The 20,488-nt window shown below is 38.9% G+C and overlaps 1 protein-coding gene across 1 annotated transcript in view; it reads right to left on the bottom strand.

The window, feature by feature from the left end:
- Positions 1-2,603: 2,603 nt before the first annotated feature.
- LOC147406014 (uncharacterized) overlaps positions 2,604-20,488 on the bottom strand; it is a 30,844-nt gene continuing 12,959 nt past the window's right edge. The window contains exons 4-7 of the mRNA XM_086433938.1: positions 6,920-7,664; positions 6,707-6,803; positions 6,549-6,603; positions 2,604-3,085 (exon numbers count right to left, since the gene is read on the bottom strand). Of these exons, the coding sequence (XP_086290064.1) occupies positions 3,023-3,085; positions 6,549-6,603; positions 6,707-6,803; positions 6,920-7,664 (960 nt within the window). The 3' untranslated portion in view covers positions 2,604-3,022. The remainder of the gene's footprint in view (positions 3,086-6,548; positions 6,604-6,706; positions 6,804-6,919; positions 7,665-20,488) is intronic.

The following is a 20,488-nucleotide window of genomic DNA, read 5'->3' on the forward strand; positions in this document are numbered from 1 at the left end:
GCTTCCTCTGGTTTCAATGTGATTATTTCTAAGTATTGAACTCCTATTTTCCCAGTGTGGTAATCCTAAGAGTATGTACTTATTAAATTAAGTATAGAATGTGACGATCCTAAGCGTGAATAATTTCTACACCGAACCTGCAAATAAAAAATCGTGAAAAATTAAGGAATGATTTCTTACAAGCTTTCAGCTTTTTGTATATTTTGCGCTTATCATTAGAAACCCACAACAACCGGGTGATGGATTGTCAGATCAGGCGGATGCAAAATGGGGTGTCTATACTCAGTAATTTGCAATGGTCTAATTAGATTCAATGCAAACGGGGCTTAGTCAATGCAAGAGAGGAAGGTCAATATATGAGCTAGCTCGACCAGCCCTTGATCCTATCCCTTGAGAAGCTTTTTTGTTTTTCAGTAGAGATGAAAGGAGAGTAAACAGTCATTAAATCGAGTATTCTAATCATGGATTTCGAAAAAGTTCATATATTTACCTAATTTAATATAAACTTAATAGTTTTTTTTATTCAAAAATTGTATGCATAAAACCTACGACTATCAGAAGGATTTTGAGATTTCCTACCTTAGATCTACGTTGAGCAATCCCCGAAGAACACAGAAATCTGATTTGTTGCAAAGTTTCCCTCTTTGGAGTGATTGAAAATCCTAACTTTTCAGTTCTCCTCAAAGCTTACGATAAGTCGGACGATTTATTTTCCTACGACGAACCCTAAAAGAGACTTTGGGTGGATGGAAATTGGATTGAAAGGTTAAAGGAGGCTAGGGTTTTTGTCTGGGATTTCTTTCATAAATGAGATTACATGAGAATAGAAAAATCTATAATTTTTTCTTAGGTTTAGTATTAATAATGTCCCAAGGACGTACGGTCATTAACATAATTGTTTTTTTTTTTTTTTTTTTTTTTTTTTTTAATAGGTCTATGTCCCGAACTTCGATTTTCACGATTTTATAGTCTATTTGATTCATTTTTTTGTGCAGATCTAATGGTCTAGTCGGATTTATTATAATCAAATTTTAAAAAATATTTCTATTTGCTTAACCTATGAATTTTCTCAAGATATGCATTAAAAAAATGGGGCATTATAGATCCTCTCTCCAGTAAAGTCGTCAAAATGGTCAACTAAGATTACCTAGCTAGATTTAGGGGTTTGACTAAAATTCAATGCTTTATAAACCCAACACGTGACCTTGAAAAGCATTGTTGGGTTGGGAAAAAGACAAGACAGCACCATTGGTTCGTTACAGGTAGAGGTGAAATTTGGTGGTGGCGAAGAAGAGATGAGAGTAGCAGGTAGAAAGAGTGGCCCCTCTCTCTTTGCTTGTTTGGGCCACGGATGCTAGCCTAGGTGTTGTGTCAGGTAGGCAAGGTTGATCTCCAAGGCTAACACCCTTTATGTCGTTAGTGACAACAGAGGGTCATCCTATGACAAAATAAAAAACCTTCTTTAGGATTGAGTAAAAGGTAGTGTCAACGAGACTAACACATTCCCGCTATGATAGCTGGCTTCCCTAGGGATTGATAAAAACGGGTGTCAGCAGAGAGCTGACACTTCCCTCGAGTCAATTAGTTAAGGTAGTTAATTACTAAATCTCTATTACAACATTTCGGTACTTGCCTACCAATTAGAGCTTCATTTGTTTTATTTTAATAAAGAAACAAAATAAAATTTGATTGTTAGAGATTTCCATGGTCATTTTATCTTAAGTTCTAAGGGTATTGCTTCTTGTATGACAAAACCTCTTTTAAACCCTTGTTGAAACCTTCTTGGATGCAAATAAGAAAGAAGAAATGAAATTAGTTAGTTGGTAGGTGAAAAGAGGACAAGAATGCGGTTCAGTAGAGGTGGTGAGTTGAGATGGGAGGAATTTAAAGGAGGTGCAAAGAGTATGTAGGTGTAGAGAGTCTCATGGTTCTTTGGTGACTGTCGAGGCCCTTGAAAACTTTAATTTAAGGCATGTTAACCTACTGACATTCATTCGTGATAAAGAGTCTATTAGGGGCTAATCTTCCTTGGTAATTGGATCGATGGATAGAGAGAATCTGAGCTTCATTACCAAGCGTGGAATGTAGGGTTCGAGTAGCAGATACTTTAGAAATTTTGGCAATCAGAAGTCAATCCTCCAATATATATTCAAAAACTATGATACGACGGCCTTCCCTCTTGCTAGAAAATTTAACTGGGTGATAGTAGGGTAATAGAAAGGTATCTTGGGTGATAGATAAGATAGGTTAACTTTGCCTATTGTCAAGAGTTGTTGAATAGAAAGGTGAGTCCAACCCAATTGCAAATCATTCCCGACAACTGAGATTTTCTTCTTCAATTTCTTCTTATTTTTCTTTTTTCTAGTTCATAGATCTGGATTGGGCTCAACAACCAACATACTCGCCTGACACTGTCGTCTCCAAGTCGGGATTTAAAACTCAATGAGTTAACTTTGAAACTCATCCAACCCTAGTCATCAATTGACTTGTTAGTGAGTGGTTCTTTTTTTAATAATACCAACTATTAATATAAAATAAGAACTACTGAACAAAATACAGAAACTACCCAATATCAAACTACTTTAAATGTAAATATCAAAAAGGGGGGGAATCAATCCTGTAAGTTCTATGATAGAATAATTCATCAGTTGTTTTAACTAGTACTGTGATTGATAATAGGCTGTCAAGTGCAGAATTCCGAATGGGAGAAAAATAAACTCGGATTACAATTTAAAAATATAAAATCATCCCCAAAACTGCTCAGAGAAGCGAACAAATCACACTCTTCAGCTCACTGACTTGGATTGCAAAAAAAAAATCCAAATCACCAGCTAATTTCATGAGACATGAGAAATATTATTCCAAAAAAGAAAAGAGGAAGATGAGCCCTTGAACCCTAAAGATTTTATAGGGTCTTATTATCCTAAGCATGCAATCGCAGGCCTGTCCGTGAACTCAGCATGCAAAGAAAAATTAGAAAGCTCTCATACTTCGTTAAAGAGATTCACGATGCAGTGTTCATCTATATCCATATGTGTTCTGTCCGATATTCTCGCACAATGACAGGTACACTTGTGGGTGGGATCTGCAACAAGCACAGAGACATATTTTACCTTAATTCAAAACCATTCTAAAATATGCTTTCCCACATTATCTTTTCTAATCCAAGTATATAATAAAACGAAAGATGATTGCAAAAAAAATATAACTGTACGGCTGAGGAGACCTCCAATGGCAAAGTAAGGAAACTAAAAGCTAAATGTAAGGGAGAGGTAGGTACAAACCATCCATAACAGCCACATCCCATCTTAACAGAAGATCATCAAAAATACGAAACCCCTACAATCCCAACCTAACTTAGAACAACAGTAAATGAGGCACTTGACTTCAATGAAAATGTCTGAAATGCCCTTCTCCTACCAAACGTGGTAACATGCAACTAATTTCAAACTTTAAAATGAAGAAACTCTTGTTAAATCACAATGGAGAAATGCTTTGCACATGGAACAGAAGTCAACAATAATTCTTAAGGGAGAAAGCAAGTGATCAACAATGATGATTCTGTCTAAGAAGGTAAAAAATAAAAGTAAAAACTTTAGAAGGAATTTTGGATCCCCAAAGGTAGCCAGGAAATCAGTTATGTGAGACTTTGGGTCAAAGCTGGATAGAAAGAGAAGAAAGAATATTCTATCCCGACTCCATGACCACAACCTTTTGTCATCTTCCAAAGGACTAATCTGGTAGTTATTGATATGAGACAAGTTAACAGTGAGATCCATCTCCCAATCATTTACATTAATTGCCTATCAAAAAAAAATATATATTGAAATCTTATGGAAACCAATCCCAAGAGGTTCCCTCTACATTAGAGATCAAGAAATTAAGTACCAAATACTCTGTTTATGAGGGAGGATATTTGTAATGCCCTTAAAATTTTATTGCATATCTTGAGGATTGAATTTTATGAAATGTGCTTATTATTAATCAAAGTTGTGATGAGATAGTTTGTGAGTCAATCATATATTGTTTGTGGGTTTAGGACTGTCGAGAAACATTGGTTTACGTGAGTTTGATTTGATGATTTAAGTTAATTGACCCAAAATGATATTTTAGAAGAATATTTATGAATATAAAGAGCTAATTCATATTCATTTTTTGTAAACTTATTAAGAGAAGTTGACTCTTTAAGTTGTTTGTCTCTTGACTTTTAATTTAGGTGTTGATCTCGTTAGGACGTGAAAGTGAATAAAAAGAAAGACTAGTTGATTAAAGATTCAGGACGCCAAGCTCAAAAGCTAAGAATTGCATCTGAAAAGATAGGGAACTTCCAATTTCTTAATTGTAGTCGTAGATTTGTTTTAAAAACTTTTTTTGTTTTAAAGTAATGATTATTTCAAAATTTATGTCTAATGTATGTATTTTATAAAAAATTCATGCATGTTAGTTTAGAATTTGGATCTATCGATGTTGTATTTATGTTAAAGGGATTTTGTTTGTTGACATCAACATGTAGCAAAAAGTTTTAATATTAAAAGGTGTTCTTTAAAATTTCTTTTGAAAGAAAAGAGGATTTTTGAAAGAAATTTTATTGTGATGTCAAGAATGGTTTTATTAATTTTGAAAAAGAATTTCAAGGTTTGGATTGGTGGGGAAAAAATGATTTTTCAAAAGAGATCCCGATTGTATGTTAAGTGTTAGTATTATTGTACTTGTTGATGTGTATGGTCTACCCAAGTACACTAGATTAGCTCGTATGGTTGCGAGGTGTGCTTTATATTCCTAGATTTAGCTCCCGTAATCACGAGGTGTGCTTTATTTTCCTAGATATAGCCCGTGTGTCTATACAAGACTAGAGTTATTTGAGGTTTGCACACCCGATAGGTATAAACGAAGCTGGCTAGCCAATGATCATTAGCAGTCTAGAGTAGTTGAACGGATTTGACCCATGTTATAGAGACATGTTTCACTACTGCCTGGTCAAAGAGCCAACCTGAGCCGGATAAACAACTACACCCTATTGGTTGGCCTTGTTGGCCACAAAATCAGGAATTAACGGTAGTGTTCCACACCGGTGAAGTATTGGAACATATACAACTACCCTCATTGATTTACCTTGTTGGCCACAAAATCAGGAACTAATGGTGGGATTCCATACAGGTTAAGTATTGGAGCACATACGTATCTTGACTAAGATATTCATATCAGTCGTGATACTCAACCTCTATTCTAACACACTTTCATTGATTGTATATTATGTGGATGCCGAGATGATTTATTGATATTTACTTTTACAGTATTTCAATTAAATTATTTAAATAAAATTATTCCAACATGTTAATTAAATTGTTTTCGTAGTTGATATTATTTGAAATAAAACCTGCATATTTTTAAATTTGTTTTTAGTGTGATTAATTTGCATATTAGGATTATGATTTTGAAATATATGTTTTCTGTTGGGTAACTACCCTGTTACTCACCCTACTAATCATCTCAGTTTTAGGAAGTTCCAATGATCGATGATCAGCTTTATGATTGTTGCAGTTTCGAGAACAATAGGTTTGTGTGTTGTGAGCGTCAATAAATAGTAGGTCAGTTTATATTGAGAGAGCAGGTTAGTATATTCTTGGTAGTAGGAGCCATTATTTATTTTTGTTATATATAAATAAAGGGAATTGTGAGAAAAGATTGTTGCTTTTTTTTATGTATCATATTTAGTTATGCTGCCGCTACAATATATCATATCATTGTCTGAAATTGTTAAGTTATGTGTGTTTATAAATGTATGAGAAATATCTCACCTCGAGATTCTAACACTAAATCATGGGGATGAGTGTTAGGATTTTGGGGCGCGACAATATCATAACATGACTTGATCTCCCCCCACACACTATCATTTTTTTTACCGAACTGAGATATCTAAGGCCTATTAGAGCACCCGACTAATCCTCAAGGCAAATGCAGTCCCCCCAACCCACCCACACGCACCAGGTAATTTTTTAAAGGAAATTCGAATTCAAGCCCTCCACTTCTTGAGGCATGGTCAAGACCCCGCACACTATCACCTATCACCTACTTGAATGTAAGACCTTTAGCAAATTCTGTAAAACCTTTAGTCAAGACTTTCCACACACTACAACTATAGGATTGCCAAGGCCATTAGCTTATCAAATATTGAAGGAGCACTCACCTCATCTGATGTGCCAGTTACCTTCAAAGTAGAACATGAGTCGGTGGTGACTTCCACACACCCCCCCTCCCTATATATCATTTAGGTTTTCTAATCATTTCACACTTCTTCCACCAATTTCTTCAAAGATCAAAACATTTCACTTGAAAAACAGAGCTCCATCCCTATATATCATTTAGGTTTTCAAACTACTTCGAAATTAACTGTTGTTGTATCACTATATGAAATTTAGGTTTTCCAAACCAACAAATAGAATGCTTAATAGGAAAATATCCATCCATTTTGACAAGTACTTCTTAAGACATTATTGATAAATAAAAAACCTCAAAAGTTGGAATTCTGAAACCATAGTAAAACTTACCATGCCAAAATTAGTGACAATCATTGAGACGTAATCTGAGGGTGTTGCATCATACCTGTTACCACATTAAAAAAAATTGATAAGACCATGCATGATCGGCTAGGAGGGGGGAATAAAATTGGTGGACCTTGTATTTTGCATAAATTCCAAAAACTTACATAAGATTCAGAAGTTGCAGGTTTTCATTATTAGCCCAATCAGCCAAATGATTTACATCCTTCCTTCCAGGAACCTTTGAAATGGCATCTGGATCACCTGCAAAACCATAAAACAAATGCTTCAAACATGAAAAGTGTCCCAGAATAACTCGAAACCACTAATAATATTCTGAAGATACATTCCAACATCAACCGTTTTAGGGGCAAACTTACCAAGTTCATTAGAGCAAATCGAATCAAGTTGTACCCTTTCGTGAAATTTATATGCTTCACAGCATATTAAGACCGGAACTTGAAATGCATGAGCAACCATAGCCACACATGCAGTACCAACCCTTGAGTAAACTGTTCCATTAGATAACACTGAAGAAGCCCCTAGAAATACCAGTGTGACTTCATGCATGATATAAGAGATGGCATTTATATGGGTATATGTACATCTGAGGCCCTTTGCCACCAACCTACGGAGTAATGCTTGCCCTTCAAGCTTTGGACGCGAGTCTACTAGCACAACATGGAACTGTTTCCCAATTTCATGAGCATATAATAATATCATTTCAACCACAAATGAAGACCCATATGTGAGAAGTACATCCCCATCCCTAATCTTTGTTACAGCGTGCTGAACTATCACCTTGTCTGCAAGTGTTATCTTCTCACTTATAAAATGATCAATATCTGACTGAAGAGTTGCTTTTACTTCTGATTCTGAAAGGGTCAAAGGTAATTTTGTGATGCGAGTCTTCAGAAACTTGATTGCGTTCCCCATGCTGATTGAAAGGGGCCTGCATTCTATTAGAAAAGAAACATAACTACTGATTTTTGCTGTTAAATCCCTACTAAGAACTTTTTCTGGTGGGGTGGAATAATCTCTAATGGCATCTTTAAATGCTTGGAGCATAGCAATACAACGAGCATTACCGCCAGATATGTCTCCAGCTAAATACTGCAATCCAACCTGAACATAATTGCATAGAAGGCATTAGATATGGGCATATAGTAAAATATATAATATTTGTTAAGTTCCATTCACACTGGTATATAACTATGATAACAAAACCACATATAACTGATTTTGGGCATTTCGGACAATTTAAATACTTTAAACCACTCAATAGAAAATCATGCTCTAAGAGATTAGTATCTTCTAGGAAAATTAGCATTACAAAGAGTAATGGGATACCAAAATAGAAATAAAAAATAAAAAATAAAAAGAGAGAGAATGGAAACTCCCAGAAACACAAGCAACTTATCTTCCTATGTAGCGTGATATGGCGAGAGTCAGAATTCAACATGGCTACAAAGTGTCAAATTTGGAAAAACCCCAAAATAGGATTTGAGGACTCGCATTATTTTTCAAATTAATCTAAAAAAATAAACAAGAAAAATAATGGATTAAGTGATAGGATATTTAGTAACAACCATTATATACACCATCATCATCATCGTTGTCATCCCCATCATCACCAGTGAATCTTGTTCCAGCATTCAATTCTATCCTAGGCAATGTCATATCGTAATTAGAACATCCTTAAATTCGCCAACTACCACAATCTACATCCTGTCTTGCCCCCCTCTCACCCTTTTAGAAGTTTCAACTTGCACATTCCTTCTCATTTGGAGTGTTATCGATCTTCATTGTACATGACCAAACTCTCAATTCTCTCTCCCTTAGTTCAATACTTGGCTACTGCACTTTTAATAATGTGTTCTTTTCTAATTTAACCTTTCTTGGTCTTTTTCAATGTAATCAGAGCATCATCTAGGCAAGTGCCACGCCTAACCAAGACCTCTAATGCATATGCAAATGTCACACCCAGATGATTAAGTACTAGGCATTAGAGCGATAGGCCGTGTGTGTATGATATGCATATCAAGCAAAAAAGAAAAATTTATTATAAAAATTGTCATCTGGGTGTTGCTTTGTCTATGCTTGTAGTAGCAGAAATCTTCTATCCAACATCCCGATCCCCACTTTCGGTCATAAAATAGTTCAATTTCTGGTCTTCAGTGACACTCCCACTCCCAACAAAGAGTTGCTTCTTGGCACTTCCGAGAAGGCTGCTTAATTGGTGCACGTGTTTCTTGATTCCTCAACTTTCAGCTCCCTAAAAGTAAAATTGGCATAATTTCCTCCTTAGAAAGTCTCTTTTTAAGTTGATTTGGATGCATCAATCAATAGCAATCCAAAAACACACTTCATCTTTAATCATCCATCTTTAGGTCTATGGACAACATATCCCTCAATTTCCCCATCTTTATGGAGAATAAAACCAAGATTATAACCACAGTCACTTCAAAGAATTTTTTGACCATCAATTTCTATTATTCCTTCCATTTTTTTGTGTCCTTACCATGGTTTCAAGATTCATACCATCCCAAAATGTTTAGGCCAAGACATTCCAATTTCAATTGAAACCGGACTAAAAAATTAAAATGAACATTGATTTTTTGAAAATATTTTAAATTTTTCTAGGAATGTTTCGGCTGAGAGTCTTGTATTTTTTTCCTGGTTGAAACATTGCCGGTAGATGAGGTTTAACCTTGGTACAAATTTAACCTTGCCCCAACTCTTCGATGCAATATTTTTATTACAATTGCTACAAAGAACTCTTCAGATGCGTTGGGATACCATTAGTGAGGACATCAGAATGGTGATTAAGGATTTCCAAGATGGATGCTTCCTTGATTGCAGTTCCAATGCCACCTTGGTGTCATTAATCTCAAAGAAGTTAGGAGCTAATAAAATCAAAGATTTCCACCTAATCAGCCCAGTTGGTGCTTCATACAAGATCATATCGAAAGTCTTGACTAACTAGTTGAAATGTGTGATAGATTCTTCAGTAATTAGTCAAGAACAAGGGGTGTTCATAAAAGGGGCGCAAATCTTGGGTGGTATTTTTATAACCAATGAATGTATGATGTATCAACTTGAGTAAGTGTGGGCGAGCGTCGGGCCAAGTACGCAAGCTGGATCTCGAAAAGGCATATGATCATGCCAATTGGGACTTCTTGAGATATATATTGATAAGAAAGGGTTTTGGCATGCAATGGATAGGATGGGTGATGAAATGTGTTTCCTTGGCTTCTTTTTCTATCCTATTTAATGGGAGCCCGATTGGATTTTTTTAGAAATTCAAAAGATCTAAGGCAAGAGTATCCTCTCTCTATGATCCTATTCAACATTGTGGCTGAAGCGCTTGGGGGGGTCATTTGTAGGGCAGTATACATATGGAAATTAGGGAGTTTTAAGATTGGAAAGAATGGCCCAAGATCACACACCTTCATTTTGTTGAGGATACATTGGTATTCTCAAATGCTTCCATTGAACACGTAAGGTTCTTCGAGGGGTTATTGTGATGCTTTGAATTAGTATTGTGTTTACCAATTAATTCAAACGTATCTAAGTTGATGGGTGAGGGGCCAATCACTCGCATAGCTTCGCATAGCTACCTTGGAAGGAATTTTGGGATGTAAAATGGAATCCCAACCCTTGACATATACAAGTCTTCCCCTTGGGGCTCCATATAGAAGTCAAGCTATTTGGGATTCCGTCATTGGCAAGATGAGTCGTAGGCCAAGTGCGTGGAAAGATAAATACGTTTTTTTTTTTTAAGTATAATATATTGATAAGAGGAAAAGCGAAGTACACAGAGGCCGAGACAGCCTCCCACAAAACAACAAGAAAAGAAAGACTAAGGAACAATTACAGGCTCAATTATTGCACAGAGAGTCCCATCTAAAAACAAAGTCATCAAAAGTACTCCCCGCGAAGTCCAAGTTTTGTTTGGACCACAAATATAACAAGCCCAAGATCTCTAAGAACCCTGCCTGAAAGCTTCTGACCTTACTATTGAACACCCTGTTATTTCTCTCATTCCAAACCCCCCAAGCAATAGCCGAAGGAAGCATAGTCCACAGAATACCTTGTTTGGCGTGAAAGTCAATACTGGTCCATTCTACAAGCAAGGAAGAGAACTTACGAGGGAAAACCCAACTAATACGGAAAAGACCTAGGAAGGTTGACCAAATATTATAAGAAAAAGAACAGTGAATTAAAATATGATCAACCGATTCCCCTTCCCTCAAACAAAGAGGACAACAGTTTGGGGTGATCCAACCTCTAGCTATTAAATTATCCATTGTAAGAATCCTCCCGAGGGAAGCCAACCAAACAAAAAAGGAGATTTTAGAAGGAACTGACTTAAAAAAAATAATAGAAGTCGCAATAGACCGCTCTGAAAAAGGAATGAGCCATTTGTGGAAGGACCTGACAGAGAATCTCAAATTCTTAGCCCTTGTCCATTCCCACCTATAATGTTCGCTATCGTTGAGTTGAATCGTATGGAGGAGATCAAGGAAAGATGTAACTTCAGTTAGCTCCCAATCATTAAAGCATCTCCTAAACCCCAAATCCCAGGTAGAACCGGTGTCATTACGAATCAAACACTGCTGGATAGCTCGGTTCTTCTTCAAAGAACAAACGTATAAAGACGGACATTGAGTCGCCAGATCCGAAGTTCCACACCAACTGTCTTCCCAGAATCTGATTTTGTCTCCCAACCCCGCTTTGAACCTAATCCCTTTCTCAAAATCCTTACTCACTTTCAGAATTCCTTTCCAAACACTACAACCATACGACTCTTTAGACTCACCGCTATACCAACCAAATTTTGTCTCCCCGTACTTAGCCATAATAACTTTCCTCCACAAACTACCCCTCTCCTCGCCGAACCTCCAAAGCCACTTTCCTAACTAATCTAAGCCCCCTTATGCCCAACCCACCATTCTTTTTCGGCTTGCAAATCACTTTCCATCTGGCCAAGTGATACTTCTTCCTGCCACTCTTATCATTCCACAAAAAATCCCTCATGAGCCTTTCTAATCTAATCTCAACGAATCTTGGAAGTGTGAACAACGAGAGAAAGTAAACCGGAATACTTGTTAAGATACTTTTGATTAAAGTTACTCTCCCTCCTTTCGATAGATAATTAGCCTTCCACGTACTCAACCTTTTCTCCAAACGCTCAATCACACCATCCCAAATTTTAATGCTATTATAGGGTGCTCCCAAAGGTAAGCCCAAGTAGGACGTGGGGAGGGAGTCGTACCCACATCCCAAAGTTGTGGCTATCAAATGTATATCATTCACCTCGCCTACCCCAAAAAGCTTGCTCTTTTGCAAATTAATATGTAATCCTGACATAGCCTCAAAGCAACACAATAAAACACGAAGCACCCTCACCTGGTCCTTCGAATGATCTAGGAAAACTAATGTATCATCCGCAAATTGAAGATGAGAAATCAAAGGACCGTTATTCACCCTAAATCCCGACAACTTACCTAACTCAACTGCCCTTTTAAATAACCTACCTAGGACTTCGGCTATAATAAGAAACAAAAAGGGAGATAAAGGATCTCCTTGCCTCAACCCTCTCGAACCTCTAAAGTACCCGGCCGGACTCCCATTGACCAAAATCGAGTAAGACACCGTTGTAACGCATTTCATTATCCAACTAATCCACATCCCTCCGAAACCCATCCTCCCCATCATATACTCTAAGAAGTCCCAACTTACGTGATCATAAACCTTCTGTAAGTCAATCTTCCCAATCAACCCCGCTTGCTTTTTCTTAATCCTAGAGTCCAAACACTCATTTGCCATCATCACCCCATCTAGAATTTGTCTTCCCTTGATAAAAGCTCCTTGCTCATCACTAATCAAACTAGGGATAACTGTTTTCAACCGCGATGCCAACACTTTGGAAATAATTTTGTAAACCGAGCTAACCAAGCTAATGGGTCTAAAGTCTCCTAGCTTATCCACCCCAGCTTTCTTGGGGATCAGGGCCACAAAAGTGCTATTAAGGCTATAATCCAAGCATTTCTTGTCTTGCAATTCCTTGATGACCTCCATGAAATCATGCGATATGATATCCCAACAATGCTTGAAAAATTCCATATTAAAACTGTCCGGACCCGGAGCCTTATCCCCACTCATCGAAAACAGAACAGATCTAACCTCCTCCTCTCCTATTTGTCTTTCCAACCACACCCTCTCCTCCTGACTCAAAGAATTGAACTCAAGATTGTCCGGCCTCGGTCTCAATGGTTCCTTTTCCTTGTATAGATCTTTATAAAAATTCACCACCCCTACTCTGATTTCCTCTTCTCCTTCTACCAAAATATCTTTGATATAGAGTTTGTCCAGCTGATTACTTCTTCTATGAAAATTGGCTACTTTATGAAAAAAATTTGTGTTATTATCCCCCTCTTTTAGCCATTTAACCCTCGACTTTTGTTTCCAACTTATCTCCTCCATCAGTGCCACTCTTTGGAACTCCAACTTCAATTCTGTTCTTTTACTTCTCTCCTCCAAATCCAAAGATCTTTCTTCCTCCTTATTATCCAAGGTTTCAATATCTGTCAAAATCTCTTTCTTTTTCACCTCCACTCTACCCAAAACCTCTTTGTTCCATGTCTTCAACTTTTCTTTCAAAAATTTGAGCTTCTTCTTGAACACCCAACCCGGATTCCCAACAGAAGGGCACTCATTCCACCAATTCCTGACGAGCTCAAGGAAGTTGGGTTGCACTAGCCACATGTTTTCAAATCTAAAAGGGAGAGGGTGTTGTCTAAGGTGGCCTGCTTCTAAGAAGATGGGAGTATGATCAGAAACTGGGCTAGGGCTAGCCGACTGAATCACATTTGGAAACTTTTCCTCCCACACATTATCAACCAGAAACCTGTCTAGTCTGGACATCCTGACGTTATCTTGATTGTTGGACCACGTGAATCGTCTACCCAAGAGAGGAAAATCCATCAAACGGTATCTACTGATGAACTCATTAAAACTTCTCATCCCCTTAGTAATATTCAAACCCGTATTCTTCTCATGAGTAAATCTGATGACATTAAAATCTCCGCCCAGGACCCAAGGTTCCTCCCAATATCGCGCCACATCCTCAATCTCCTCCCAAAACTGCTTCCTTTCCTTAATGATGGTTGGACCATAAATCCCAAGAACACCCATTGAAAGTCTTCATCCCTTTTCTTGCACAAAATCGAGATCGAGAAGGCCCCTACTAAGCTATCTGTCACTTGAATCCGATCCTTATTCCACATCATAATGATCCCGTCAGCTGAGCCTAAAGTCGGGAGAGCTATCCAATCAATATTTCTTCCCCAAATTTCTTTTATGATCTTATCATCACAATAGGCTAGTTTTGATTCCTGAAGCGTAACAATGAGAGGATCCTTACTTCTAATGAACGCTTTCACCGCTGCCCTTTTCCTCCTATCACCTAACCCCCTGACATTCCAAGAAATAACTTTAAGCGACATTGGACACCTAACAAAACCCGGAACGGACACAACTAATCTACCTCTTCTCCTCTCTGACCAACACCTTGTCCACTCTTGTTATGATTAAACTCCTTGTCATCTCCAAGGGTGCTACCACCACCAACTCATTATTCTCTCCATCCCTATAACTTCGGATTTCCTGAGTGTCCTCATGTACCACTTGTTCATGCCTCTCCTCCACTCCGTATGCTGGATTGATGCGATTTAGCTCCTCTTCCAGAATTGTTCTCTCCCTTAAATCTCCGACAGCCACCCTAAGAATCAATGAGGACTCTCTGTCCTCTACCTCTGGGACTAAACCAAACTCTTCCGCCAAATTTAGAGCTTCACTTACAAGCCATTCAACCGTTTCCAACTCTGTCCTAACTATCCCTTCCTCCCTAGTTTCCACAGTCGGTTCACCCCTGTCTCTTTCGGCCCAATTTCCATCCTTATACGTTTCTGTTTGATTAACAATTTCCACCTCCCCTGGATTCTGGTTAGATGGTAATGATTCCAGAGTTAACGGACTGCCATCTTTCCTGTTCTCCCTTCTACCTTCCTCCTCTCTGATAAGCTGAAAGGATTGGAGGAAATCGACTACAGCTAAAGAAGATTGAGACCTGTACAAGGAACCAGCACCACAAAGACCAACCAAGCAACGAGACATCCAAAGGAAAAGACAACGACGCAAACGCAGAAAAGATATGACCACTTTGACGAAAAAATCCAACAGGAAGTAAAGAAAATACCTGAGAAGGACAGAAAGGACCAGATAGGCTTATCACCAAAAAGTTACCTGTGTTCCAGCACTCTACAATCCTGTTGCTAGGGGTTTCGGGAACTTTCGTTATAACTGGATGTCTCCATAGCTCAGCTCGAAGTCTATCCTGGATTCTTTTCACTGAAATGAGATTATTTCTTGACTGCTCCTCATAATTCTGGTGTCGTTATGGCTTCGCTAATCTCCCTTGTAGGATATGAAGTTTTAATTAACAAGGAGGCTTGTCCCAACTCCATACTACCCATAACTCTGTCAGTCGTCTGACTTTTACCCTCTCTATTCAAATCTCTACAACAAATCTGCCAAGGTGTCATAATCTCTGTAGTATTTCTGTCTAATTCTCCACTCTCAGATTGCGACCAAGCTTTGGAATGCCCAACCTCAATCTTTTTGACAACATCTGATCCCACATGCTCGAACGAACCTTCTGTTAGTGGTCGCTGGTCACTAACCTCCCTTAGACAATAGGTATCACCATCAGGATCTGCTTGGATCTCTCTTCGAATTGAGTCGGAACACCTATCCGTTTGCGTCTCCTCTTCCAGGACCCCTCCACTGTATAACTGTCGTCCATTCTCTCTATTATCCTGCCCAGCAAACTCCTGTAACTTACTCATCGTCAACGGACTGCCTTCAATCTCGAAACCCGTCCAAACCTCTTGGCCCCTTGCCTTGAACTTGCCTCCCTCTTCTGACAATGAGAGATGAGAAGAAATCGACTGAACTCCTTTCTTCATCCATATCCTCTTAACTTTCTTAGACCCAACGTCCCTTTTAAAATGACCACGGGCTATCTTCCGCCCGATCCATTTAACGGATGGGCCAGTTCGTTTGGGCTCCTTACCCTGTCGTCTATACTTACCAATAGGGCCTGGGCCGCAACCTGGGTTTGAGCCCTTCAAACTTCTGTTAGCTCTCTCTGGGCCACCGCAGCCCAATCCATCAGCTGCTGCGGGCTTTCTATCATTTCCATGGGCCTCTTTCCACTTAGACCCTTCATCAAAAACTTTGGGCTTACAGGTATCCACTATCCCATATTCACGCAGCCACTTAATAAATTCGAGATTTTTAGCCGCCCTACGTAATAAATGAACCGTACGCGCATGCTTATCATCTCGTCGACGTGGTTTGATGATAACGTTTCTTTTGACACGTGTCCCTAAGCTTGATCGAATTTTGAATTTCTGATATTTTCGCACGCAACCTCCCCCATGTTTTGATAATGCCCGATCCCTTACACTAAGTTCAAGTACCTTATTCTCCAACAGTTCTCCCTCTTCTGTTGGTTGACAAAGCCTTACAGCAACATGTGAACTAGTCTTCGCTGAGCCTATACTCCCAACCTCTTCCCCTTGCTTCCACTCTACCATGGACTCCTGCCCCTCATACTCTTTACTTGCCATGTCCACCTCTACCCCTAGCTTGTAACGGAAACCATCCACCCAAAGATACAGTCCGCGAGGCATCCTCCATGGAGAGCAACCAACCTTAATCTTCGCACTTGTCAATCTCGCGCATCTTAGGGTGTTCATTTCCACCTCTAGAAGTCCGCCCAGCTGGGCACCAATCTTACGGAAGGCGTAATTAACCCATAGATGAAATGGAAGACCACTGATGCTAACTCAAGTACCCTTTTCGTTCCACACTGGTCTTATAGCGTTACAGTCCGCGAACCAAGGTCGTAAACTGAAAGAAACGTTACCCGCCGACACTGTTCTCCTTAAGTTCACCTTCAAAAATTCCTCTCTATTACCCAACAAGAAGATCCGGTTCAGTGGATTCCAATCTAATAGTTTAACCTTAGAAGATTGAGAAAGATCAAGTTTCATTAACGACAAAAACTTCTCCCAATCTGCTTCCAGAGAGCTCGCACTACAAATAAAGGCCCATCTCCATTTGCCGAACACTATGCCATTGTTATGAGCTTGCTTAACCTCACGGTTGGAGCTCATCTCCTCCCTTAACGAAGCAGGAAACTCTGTCAAAGGGGCATGAGTTATATACGGAACCTTTGCCCATTGATTGCTAACCCCCCCCCCCACATCCATTGGAGCCTTCATCTTCTCATCCGGACTTAAACAACTTTTAACAACTGTACTTACTTCCCCCCAACATTTTCCTCCTCCACCTTCTGGGAACACAATCCCACGAAACCGAAATTTTTCTGAGAACTGTTGAAGTTTCAGGAACCTGCCAAACTGATTTAACTCCCCCTGAATCAAAAAGATTCTCCCATCCTTAGCGTACTTAGCCTTGAAGATTTTTTATGAAGACCTAGCTAACTCGAGTTGTTTAGAAACCCAGCTTGCCTCCTCCCCCAACAATTGGATAGTCGAATCCATTCTTCTTCCCTTCTCCTTGATCTCAAGCCCTTTTTTACGTTGAACCCAAATATCCTTAAGCTCGAATACCTTGCGCTCCACCTTTACCTCTTTGACCTTGATCTCCATCCTCAGCATAGTTCTCTTCTGGACCAATTCGAAGAGAGAGAGAGAGATTCCGAAAAAAAGATAAATACGTTTCTAAAGGGGAAAGATGAGATTGATAAAAAGCTTTCTTGCTAATACCCTGGTCTACTTTCTAACTCTATTCACAATCCAACTTCATCTCCAAGATAAGAATGGGACGGAGTTGGGTAGAAGGGAATGAGGAAATCGGGAAGGGCGTGGTAGATTTTTACGCAGATCTGCATACTAAGAAGCACCAAGCTAGGCCAACACTCGACGGGTTACAGTTTGATTGCATTACCAATACGCAAAGGTCTTGGTTAGAAAGGACTTTTGAAGAGGAGGAAGTTTTGACATCCCTTTCTAACTTGTGCTCAGATAAAACCCCCATTCGGAATGGGTTCACCATGGGTTTCTTTAAATTCTATAGGGATACAACTAAAATGGATTTGATGGTAGTGGTGGAAGGATTTTTATGATCATGGCATCATGGATCGGGTTCGAATTCTACTTTTGTAGCCTTGGTGCCAAAAAAGGCGAGATGGAAGACATTATTGATCTTAGACCAATCAGATTGGTGAGTGCCACTTACAAGATTATTTCGAAGATGTTAGCGTTGAGAATGAAAGAGTTGATGATAGAGATCATTGACTTAAGTCAAGGGGCCTTTGTGAGTGGGAGACAAACCATGGATGGGGTTCTTGTTGCAAATGAATGTCTAGATTCGAGATTAAAAACTCTTGTCGTGCAAGATAGATTTGGAGAAAGCCTATTATCACGTTAGCTGGAGTTGTCTAAAGTACACTCTAATTCGTAAGGGGTTTGGGCACAAGTGAATCTATTGGGTCTTGAAGTGTGTTTCTACTTCTTCATTCTCCATCCTAGTCAATGGCTACCTAGAAGGTTTCTTTAAGGATTCTCGTGGTCTACGCCAAGGTGATCCTCTTATCTCCCTTTCTGTTCTTGGTATTGGTAGAGGCTTTGGGAAGGATGATTGGAAAAGCAATGGAAAATGAGGATTTGGGAGGTTTTTCGTCAAGTATTGGGAAACCTCTAGTTACCCAATTACAGTTTGCGAATGATACATTGGACTTCTTGGATGTGGATATAAATCAAATCAGATTCCTTGGAGGCTTATTATGTTGTTTTGTAGCTGTGACCGGGCTACCAGTGAACCTCTGGAAGTGTAAAGTTTTCCCGGTGGAGCAAGTTTTGAATGTGGAGTTTCTAGCGGCTTATATGAGTTGTCAAGTGGGATCTTTCCCTTATTCTTACTTGGGTTTACCTTTGAAGGCTCCTTAAAAGAGTAAAATTATTTGGGAGTCGGTTATCGAGAAGATCTCTAGAAGGTTGTGCTCTTGGCAAGCCAATTACCTCTCTACAGGAGGAACGCTTACTTTGATCAAGAGTGTGTTGTATAGTATTCCAGTTTATTATTTTTCTCTCTTCTCAATCCCTAGGAGTGTGGAGCTGAAACTGGATAACTTATTTAGAGACTTGTGGCATGACGAGGAAGGAGTCAACTACATCTAGTGAGTCAGAAAATTGTTTGCACAGTCAAGAGTTTGGGACATCTTGATTTCGGGAAGTTGGGGTCTTTGAATGGGGCTTTGTTAAGGACTGTGACTTTGGAGGTTTGAAGTAGAGTGGGAAGGGTTGTGACGAAAGATGATAGCTGCAAACTATGGGAGAATTTTCTTGGAAAAGTATTTTAAAGGTTCTTCCTCAATTCAGAAGAAGGGTTACCTTTAAGGTGGGTAGGGGGGAGATAAGGTTAGATTCTAGGAGGATTTGCGGTGCAAAGAGGGATCGTTGAAGGAAAGATTCATGGCGGCTTTTTGCTCTTTCTGGAAAGAGAAACCTTCGGTTGCTAGTTTTTGGACGATAGATTCTAGAGGCACGAGCTGGGACTTGGGTTTTAAAAGATTCCTAAATGATTGGCAAGTATTGGAGGTTAAGGAATTGCTGGGTCTTATCAATAACGCACAAGGAAATTTGGTATAGAGCACTAACATTAAAGGTCTTTCTACTGTTAAAGAATTTTACAATTACTTAAATAAGAGCAAAGATCCTACTTTTCCTCATATTCCAAAGTGGGGGCCAAGATTACCATCTAAGGTAGCCTTCTTTGTTTGGACAGCAGTTCAAGAAAGGATTCTTACGTTTGACCAATTAAGAAAAAGGGGCTTTTGTGGGCCGAATGTCTGTTGTATGTGCATGCTAGAAGAGGAATCGGTAAATCATTTGTTAGTGCGTTGTGTTGCGGCAAAGGAGGTGTGGGCTCTTTTTTTGCTCGGTTTGGTGTGGAGTGTTGTTTCCTAGATTCAATAAGAGGGATCTTTGTTGAATGGCTTCAATTTGGGACTAGCTCTCACACCTTTTGCTATAACTTGGGGAATTTGGAAGGAAAGGAATGCAAGAACCTTCGAGGGAAAGGCATTTTCTAGCCAAGAGATCTTTATGTCTGTTCTTGGTCTCTCGTTCTTTTGGTGTAAGATCTTCAACAAGTTCAAAGGGGTCATTTTTTAGGACTTTTTAGTCTGGTGGGAAAGCGTTTGTATTCTCTCAAATACTTAGTTGCTTTTTTGTTTTCTTTTTCTTGGTTGGTCATCTCAACCTTCCATTCTTGTTGCTTGTATTGTCCCTTTTATCTATCAAAAAAAAAAAAAAAATGGAGAAGAGACTAGATAAATTTATCCAAGATTTTCTTTGGTGCGACATAAATTATACCGAATCATGAAAGGTAAAAAGCTTCTTTGGATCTAGTCATACCTTTACATTATATTGAGTATTGACAATTCCAAAAAATTGTTCATACTGTGAGTATAGTATGATGGTAATCAGAAATTATGCCCCCATCATCTAATGGTTAGATATCTCTCTTTCAAGGAGGTAACAACTTCCCTAGGGTTTAGGGTATTATCAAAGGAAGCTGGCCATGTATTATTAATGTCTAGAATTGGTTATATGCGAATCGTTAATGCCAAACATCCAGTAATTGTAAAATTCATTGATGAAATAAAATAAAATAAAAAATTGCCACCCCAAAGTACAAGGGGGCTTGGAATTGAAGATAAATCAATATAGCACTAATGGAAAAATGGCTATGTAGGTTAGAGATGAACATTGTTGTCTGTGGGATATGGATGCGGTGTTGAGAAATGGAGGGTGAAAAGGGCTCCAAGGTCATTTGGATGCGGTGTTGAG

This window comes from Akebia trifoliata, chromosome 3, assembly GCF_017979445.1.
Source record: "Akebia trifoliata isolate Shusen 1 chromosome 3, ASM1797944v1, whole genome shotgun sequence".
Taxonomy (NCBI): domain Eukaryota; kingdom Viridiplantae; phylum Streptophyta; class Magnoliopsida; order Ranunculales; family Lardizabalaceae; genus Akebia; species Akebia trifoliata.